An 8,667-nucleotide genomic window follows, 5' to 3' on the forward strand; every position below is an offset into this window, starting at 1 on the left:
AGCTTGGCTCCTGTGTTGGGAGAGGTTGCTGGTGCTGCTGTTCTCTCCAGGCTGAGCTGTGCTGCTTCTTTAAGGGTTGAAGGATTTTTCCTACTCCTTGGCTTTCCCGAAACAGCTGACTGCACTGAAGCTCCTCTCCCGAGGAGATGTGCATATTGGGCAGATATTGCACCACGGATCTCACTGTCCGTGTGACCCTGTCAGCATCGGAGCTGAGCCCTGCCTCTCCCCAGAGCTTTCCTTTACCCTTGCTGCTATATCAGGGGCCGAGTACATGTCAGATGATGGGTTTCAGTTATTTCCCTCCATTTCCCTCAAAAAAAAAAACCCCCAATCCTCTTTCTCTGGTGCTGCCCTCGCAGTCTCCTGACTGTCTCTCCTATTTCCTTCTCTGCTCTGCAGGGCAAACTTGGTGGACCTTCAGAAGAAGCTCGAGGAACTGGAGCTGGACGAGCAGCAGAAGAAGCGCCTGGAAGCTTTCCTCACACAGAAAGCCAAAGTGGGCGAGCTGAAGGATGATGACTTCGAGAGGATCTCTGAATTGGGGGCTGGCAATGGTGGCGTGGTCACCAAAGTGCAGCACAAACCCTCAGGGCTCATTATGGCACGGAAGGTAATTGGGGGCAGGAGGGGTGGGAGCAGTAGGAGGCCGATCTCTCGAGCCTCCTAGGTGGTGGCTGACGAGGACTGGAAGTGGCAGGTGGAGGGACAGGTTTGGCACACACACATTCCTTGCCACAGATCCCCAAAGCAGTTCCAAGCAGCTGTGACACTGGTTCCTCTCAGATGTGGGTTTGTGGGTGACATCTTCTCCTGTGGTGCCCTGCTGTAGAGACGTAGGAGAAGCTTCATCTGCCTGTGAGAAAGCCAGGGCTAGGCGAGGACGGTGCAACAGCTCTTCTGTAGGACGGCTTCCTTGGAAGCCTCTGGCCTCACCTGCTGTTGGGATGGTTTGATGGGTCTCATGAGTAAATCTGCTTCTCTAGATGGCTTCGCTCAGAGCTGAGCTCTTGAATTTTTCCAAGGCCTTTGACTGGGGTGTCACTGAGGGGTTTTGAGATTGTTGGAAGCTCTGTGTTCAGAAACTGAAGCGAGGGCAGGCTGCAGCGCTGCTCTCCTTCCTGCAGACGCTGGCCTTTGCAGATCTGCAGGAAGGACAGACGCCCCTGGGGTTGGGTGCCCTAGAGCTCACAGTAACAGTGGCTCTTTTTTCTGACCTGCCACTGTATTTTCTGGCCTCTGGCTTCCCTCCCCACAGCTTTGTTTGCTGACTCTCTGTGGAGCCAAAGGAGTAAAGCAATCGCTCTTTCACGTGCAGATTCTTGATGTTGTTTTTTTTTAACTTTCTGTGGTTTCCTTGATATCAGAGCACCTCTTCTTACAACACCTCCCGAACTTGTGAAAATGTTCCTGTCTGCTGAGTCAGATCTGCATCAAACTTCTGACTTGTCTTTCTGCTCTGTGTCCTGTGCGATGTCCATGTGTTACGTGGTCGGCAGTTGCTTCGATCGCTAACGGGCTGTATGGGGCTTTACCTTTCCCTTTACCCTCAATGTTAGCATGCAAGTGGCAAAAAGTCTACGCCAAAGCAGATCTTCCTTTGAAGGATGTTTATCTTCTGATTCTTTCCAGCACTCAGGACTTGCTAACATGATGCCTGTAAGATTTCCCAGGTGTTACACCTTGAATATTTTGTTTCTTTCTTGGCAGCTGATTCATTTAGAAATCAAACCAGCCATCAGGAATCAGATTATCCGAGAGCTGCAGGTGCTGCACGAGTGTAACTCCCCGTATATCGTGGGTTTCTATGGAGCCTTCTACAGCGATGGAGAGATCTCCATCTGCATGGAGCACATGGTGAGTCCCTAACCCTCCTCCGCAAACTGCTGCTCCCTGGCCTGTTCTAAGTCCCCTCTCCCCAACACTGGGAATTGCTGGTGAAACAGGTTTGGGTGCTGGCAGCTGCGACGGCTCCTCGCTCTGGCTGCAACGAGGCCACCACGCTCCTGGTGGGAGCTGCACACTCGGGTGGAGGCATCAAAATGACAGAGACCAACTTTTTGGAAAGCGGAAACAGGGGTTTGGGGGAGGCCAAACGGAAATGTTGTAAACCTGCCACGCTGCAGAGCTTGCTCTGAAGCACAGTGTGCGTTTTCTCTTCTCTGTAGCAGAGAATGGTGTTGTCGCTCCTCTGGATCAACACCGACAGCATCATCTTTGCATTTACCACTGACAGAAAGGAAGCGAAGAACTAATATCAAGAAGTAGAGCTGATAGAAGATAGCCTTAAAATAGTTTTCAGGAAGAAGCTTGAGCTCTGATCACTAGATAGCTCTCTTTTTTTGCTGTTGAAAGAGATGCTGAATCATTTCAGATGGCTATGCTGGGGTACTGTGTGCTGCTTTGATACTGCTTGCCCTCCCTGGGCACCCTTGGCTGTGCAGCTAGCCGTTCTGTTTTCCTGCTGGGGATTGCCGTGTTGGTCACTTTGATGTTCTTTATTTTAGGATGGCGGCTCTTTGGATCAAGTGTTGAAAGAAGCCAAAAGAATTCCCGAGGAGATTTTGGGGAAAGTCAGTATAGCGGTGAGTTATGGCAGCTCCCCAGGCTTTCAGAAGGGGTTTGCTGGGCACAGTCTGGGAATAATTAGGAAGGTTTCTTTGTTTTCCACATATGGGTCTTCCTATCCTGACCTAGTGCAAGAGCAGTGGTGTGTGTGAGAGGGGAGGGGGGAAAACACATTCCCAACCCCTCTCCTTAGCTCCAACCCCTATGTTGTGCCAGCGGGTATTGGCCTCGTGTGGAGAGGATTTGAGAGAAGCTTTCTCAGGCAGTAAACCCAAGTTCTGGGATTTACTTGGTGATAAATTGCAAACCCTGAAACTACAGGGTGGCTTTCCTCACCAGGCTGCAGCGTGGCAGCACCCAGAGTTTGGGCAATGTGTCCAGCTGCAGGGAAGGCACTTCCCTTCCCAGCTCTGATCTCACCCTGTCTTTGGTTTCCTTCTAGGTTCTGAGAGGCTTGGCATATCTGAGAGAAAAGCACCAAATCATGCACAGAGGTGAGAGGAGGAACCCAAAAATAACTGCCCGTGGTACCAGAGCACTTAGTTTAGTTATCTAGAGTCACATTTACGCTCTTCTCTTGCTGTTGTCAGATGTGAAGCCTTCTAACATCCTGGTTAATTCTCGAGGAGAGATTAAGCTGTGTGATTTCGGGGTCAGCGGTCAACTCATTGACTCCATGGCAAACTCTTTTGTGGGAACTCGGTCCTACATGTCTGTAAGTTCCTTTTTACTATCTACTGTGTTTTTTTGATAATTTGGGCTCAACTCGGCTCTTACAGAATCAGTGTGTAATGTCCAGTTCTCTCACGGTCTTGCTCTGTGTTTCCATCCTGTCAGCTCCAGCCTTTGCTCGGCTGGCAGCAGCGCGTGTGGAAGTGCAGAGGCTTGCGAAGATGTTTTGCATCCTACAAATACTTCCATATTTGATTTTTGGCGAGTGTTTCTGGGTTCAAAAGCATCTTCTCTTTAGGAAAAGCTCTGTCCAAAAACAACTGAGTGCGGAGGGGACATGGATGCTGGTGCACGCACTTCTGCTGCTTCTACCCTGTGGTCATACTAGGAAAATGGGGGTAAAACCAGTTTAGCGCAGCTAGGTTTTGGTACAGGCTAATGGTAAATTAAAGCCAAATTGGAATTGGCCAGAGAGAGCAAACTGCAGGAAGAGCTGCTTGTGCCTCTCCTTTAAATGAGAGTCATCGTCAGCTTTAGCTAAACTGCAGCCAATGTGGTGTCCATGACAATAAAATTACCTCCAGGCTGGCTTCGATTCCCCCTGGTTCTGCTGGTTGAAAGGCAGAGGAGAGGGGGGGTCTTCCCCCTGTGCCCTGCATGGCCATGGCTGAGTTGTTGGGGAAGCCTTTCAGGGGTAAGAGCCTATAGTGGATTTTCTTTTGACTTGATGATCTCGGAGGTCTTTTGCAGCCTCAATAATTCTGTGATTCTGCTCCTCCTTCTAGGCATTAACAGGAATGAGCAGGGAAAAAAAAAAAAGTTAATAAATTGAGTTCATTAGATCTCAGCATAGAGAGAAAGAGATTCCTACTGAGTACTCTGGACTCCTAGGTATAAGCAGCCATAAATGCTGCTCACCTCCAGCTGTTGAGATGCACACAAGTGCTTTATGTTTGCACCTGAGCTTTTTTTTGCATCCTTTTTCACCTGGGACCCCTTTGGGACAGCCCTTTCCCTGGAGGGGTGGAGAGCCGAGCCGGAGGGGCCATCAGGGTATCGAGTCGTGTCTATTTACTTTCAGGGCATGATATTCCTCATTTTGCTTCTTGACGTCCTGTTCTCACGGTGTGTTTTTTCTGTGATCTTCCCTTCCAGCCCGAGCGGTTGCAGGGCACCCACTACTCGGTCCAGTCGGACATCTGGAGCATGGGTCTGTCGTTAGTGGAGCTGTCTATCGGAAGGTACCCAATCCCCCCGCCAGACTCCAAGGAACTGGAAGCAATATTTGGCCGTCCTGTGGTGGACGGGGCAGAGGGAGAGTCTCACAGCATCTCGCCGCGGGCCAGGCCCCCAGGACGCCCCGTCAGTGGTAGGGGCTGTCATATACATCGGAAAAAAAAACATACAGCTGTGGGGGAGAAGGGGGTTGGGTTCTGTTTGGTGTTTTGGATGAGGTTGTGGTGGGGAGGTGAGAGTTTCTAGGGAGGCCGCGTCAGTGCTCCAGCAGGATCCACTCGACTGCGAAGGTTTGTAATTCCTCACGAGCGCAGGCGGGAGCCTGGTCTTGCATGGGGAGGTGGAGATTGCTCTCAGGATGCTGTGAAGGAACAGACTCGGAGTGCCAGCCGGGGTCTCTTAAGGTTTGGAAGAGCTCAGCCCACTGTGGGCTCCTTTAGACCCTGCTGTATCTCGCAAGAAAGCTCACACCATGCAGCAAAGCACCCGGTGCTGGGGATTGTGCAGCCTGTCAGCGTGTGGACTCCTTGGAGGAGATGCTTTTAGTGACACGGTCACAGCCCCTGTTGCTCCTCAGGCTTTGCCCTGCCCGTGCTGCCACCAGGTTCCTTTCAAGCTAGAGGCAGCTTTTTGGAAAGAGCTTTGCTGGGAGTTCTTGTAAAAGTAGCAAATACGGGGGTTTTGCTTGAGCCGTTTGCTTGGAAGCAGAAGGCTCTAGAAGCGCTGCCAGCCTGCCACAGCAGATGGTCTGGTGCTGTCCAAATGCTCCAAGCTAGGAAATAAATCTGGACTATAGGCACGGGGAAAGAAATCCGAAATTTTGGAATGTGTTTTAGTTTTCTCTCTGTTATTTTTTTTATTTCTTTTAAACGGTGAGCCTGTTCCCAAGTGGAGTGCCTCTGCCTCTCCCAGCAAAAACCCCACAACACATGTGCTTTTCACACGAAATGAAGCCCTTGGCTGTCCCCGAACAGTTTCTCACCACTGTTTTTGTCATCTTAACCATGCAGGCCACGGGATGGACAACCGGCCTGCGATGGCCATCTTTGAACTGCTGGATTATATAGTTAATGAGGTGGGTATTTCTTTACCGGCCATTTCAGACGCTCCCTCTGCCTGGGTGCCGAGGTCACACACGTTTTTCTCAGACGAAGCCCTTTGAGGGTGACCAGTGCTAAACCCCCAGGTTGAAACGTCCTGCCAGACTTTTAAGGGAGGATCCATCCCACCATCAAGTGGAAAGAGCAACTTCCCCTTCCAAGGTGATAGGAGTGACCACCCCTTATCACCCCCCGTTATCGTTCCTGGAACAACTGTGTCTGTCGTAGGCATTTGCCAGAGCTGGGGTTTGCGAGGTTGGATCCAGAATTGCGATGCTGCAGTTCTGGTTTCCCAGCTTTGGCAGGGGTTCAGCACGGGGTTCTCCCCAGCCGCGCGTCGCGCTGGGGCAGGAGTTTGCTGCCAGCCCAGCCGCGTGCTGCCAGGGTGAGGAAGGGCAGGGAGCAGTTCCCTGGTTGTAAAGGGCAGCTCGGAGGAGGAAGATAGCTGTAGAGCACAGTTTTTGTGCAGCTCGTTAAAGACTGTAAATGACACTTGATTTTTTTGACCCGTTAACGCGTGGTGATGCAGAAAACCATTCTCTTTTTCTCTGCAGCCACCTCCCAAGCTACCGAATGGAGTTTTCACGCAAGATTTCCAGGAGTTTGTAAATAAATGGTAAGGATTTTTGGGGATGGCTGAAGGTGGGTGTCTGTACGTGCTCCCTGACAGCTCTGTGTGCTGCTGCTTCACCCAAAAGCCTCAGCAGTGCTCCCCGTAGGTGCTCTCTCGCTGGCTACAGCAGGATCCTGCCTTCCACTGAGAACTCCTGCCTTGGGAGTGGTTTATCTGTGGTGATGCTTCGCAGTGTCCCAGCACCCTCTAAATATGAGCCTGGCAGGGGTGGATGAGGGAGAACAATGCTGGGGCTCGGAGTGACCCTCCAGCCTCGCAGACACTCACCGTCGACATCCAGACCTTCTCATGCTGTTGAGGGGACACCTGAAGGTGCTGCCATGAAGTCACAGAAATGGGTTATCATAAAAATCACTCATCCCCGCCAAGTGTTACGTCCATTTCTCCACTCACAGGGTGCAGTTCACCCACATAGTGTAGAAGGGGGCAGCTCCTGAAGCTCTCCCGTGGAGCTGGGCTGTTGGGGATGGTGCTTTCTGAGCTGTTCCCATGCCGCCAGGCTCCTGGGGAAAGCAGCCAGGAGCCTGAGTGGCTTTTAGTGAAGCTGGAGACCTCTCCAGCCAGATAACTGGTTTCCCACAAGAAATGTCTCAGCGTTGGTTTTGCACTCTTGTTCTTCTCATTTCAGCTTAATTAAAAACCCAGCAGAACGGGCAGATCTGAAGATGCTGATGGTAAGTAGGGACAGCAATTTCCTTGCTTCTGTGAGAGTGGCACCAGATCTGCAAACTGCTGCCCCATCCCTCTGTGCCTCTTACTCAGAAGGCTGGAAACTCCCAGGCTGAGTTTAAGATGAGCCAACTAAAGCCTGGGAGAGGGAGTGACTCACTCACCTTTGCTTCAAAGGCAGCGATGGTATCTAGCCCATGTAGAGCCCAGGATGGGAACCACCCGGCTGTCCCGTGTCTGCAGAGGTGCCTGGGACAAACCTCCATCTCCCGAGCTGGGCCAATGGAAATGTACGGGCTGAACGTGAGCCAGGAATGCGTGCTCACAGCCCAGAAAGCCAATCTCGTCCCGGGCTGCACCCAAAGCAGCGTGGCCAGCAGGTCAAGGGAGGGAGGGAGTTCTGCCCCTCTGCTCTGGTGAGAGGACCCCCCCAACACACACAGAGTTCTGTGTGCAGCTCTGGGGTCCCCAGCGTAAAGAAAGATGTGGACCTGCTCAAGCTGCGGAGGTGGTGAGGGAGCTGGAGGACAGGCTGAGGGAGTTGGGATTGTTCAGCCTGGAAAAGAAAAGGCTCCAGGGAGACCTTATAGCGGCCTCCCAGGGGTTAAAAGGGGCTGCAGGAAAGCTGGGGAGGGGCTTTTGATCAGGGAGTGTAGTGACAGAATGAGAGATGATGGTTTCAAACTGAAAAGAGATGAGATTTAAATTAGATATAAGAAAGAGATTCTGTTCTGTGAGGGTGGTGAGACCCTGGCACAGGTTGCCCAGAGAAGCTGTGGAAGCCTCCTCCCTGGAAGTGCCCAAAGCCAGGTTGGACGGGGCTCTGAGCAACCTCGTCTGTCGGGAGATGTCCCTGCCCGTGGCAGGGGGGTGGAATGAGATGAGCTTTCAGGTCCCTTCCAATCCAAACCTTTCTGTGACCCCAGTTTAACCGTGCTGACCTCAGCTTTCCTCCTCAGCCTCACGCTGAGCCCCTGAGCTACAGCTTGGTGCTCCCACGTCACCCTCGCAAAGGATGTGGCCCGTGTCCTTGTGGCCCCACGCCCTTGTGCGACGGTTGTCCTGCCTTGCCTGCGCTCCTCCGTTCCTCTCTGTCCCCGGGGAGCAGGGTTTGCTGTGGGGGAGCTGCGGCACCTTGCTCTCTTTTAAATTTTCCTTGCTCCCATGCCCGTGTTTGAGCTCTGTGGCCAGCGCAGACTAAAATCCTGGCTACAGCATCGCAAGGAACAGATATTTTCTCAAGTGTGTTTCACCGCCTGAGCTGTAGCAGTGGAATCTTATCGGGTCACAGGGCTCTAGCCAGTGGACCGGGGTTGGGTTGTGGGGGTTGAGAAGTGCCCGGCCGTGCTCCTAACCCTGTTCCCCTTCTCTTCCAGAGTCACACCTTCATCAAACGCTCGGAAGTGGAGGAGGTGGATTTTGCCGGCTGGCTCTGCAGAACGCTGCGCTTGAACCAGCCCAGCACGCCCACCCGCGCTGCCATCTGAGGGCCGAGCCACCGGTGTCAGTACCTCTGCCTCTGTCACCATTTCCTCTCCTGCCCTACATGACAGAACTGCCCCCCTTCCTTCTCCCTGGCCCCTCCTCGCCTGGCGTCCCAGCGGCAAAGCACCGGTCCCCTCAGAAGCGTCTTTTTATCGGCCTGACCCCCTCCAGCCAGAATGGGGTTGGTTTCTTTTCGATGTGGGGGTATTCCAGACCTCTGCTCCAGCTCTGGAGCTCCTGACACTTGGGAAATGTGGTGCTGCTTATGTTAATTTTTTTTTTTTTTTTTGGAAAAATGTTTTC

The 8,667-nt window shown here is 52.3% G+C and overlaps 1 protein-coding gene across 1 annotated transcript; it reads left to right on the forward strand.

The window, feature by feature from the left end:
• Positions 1-400: 400 nt before the first annotated feature.
• MAP2K2 (mitogen-activated protein kinase kinase 2) lies at positions 401-8,454 on the forward strand (the record flags this gene model as incomplete). The annotated part of the gene is made up of 10 exons (XM_009879079.1): positions 401-613; positions 1,711-1,857; positions 2,508-2,585; positions 3,011-3,062; positions 3,159-3,283; positions 4,396-4,609; positions 5,487-5,551; positions 6,131-6,192; positions 6,839-6,884; positions 8,256-8,454. Coding segments are annotated over 10 exons (1,113 nt in total), but the record flags the coding sequence as incomplete, so codon positions are not given.
• Positions 8,455-8,667: the final 213 nt, after the last annotated feature.

The sequence above is a fragment of the Apaloderma vittatum genome, unplaced genomic scaffold (assembly GCF_000703405.1).
Source record: "Apaloderma vittatum isolate BGI_N311 unplaced genomic scaffold, ASM70340v1 scaffold28431, whole genome shotgun sequence".
Lineage (NCBI taxonomy): Eukaryota > Metazoa > Chordata > Aves > Trogoniformes > Trogonidae > Apaloderma > Apaloderma vittatum.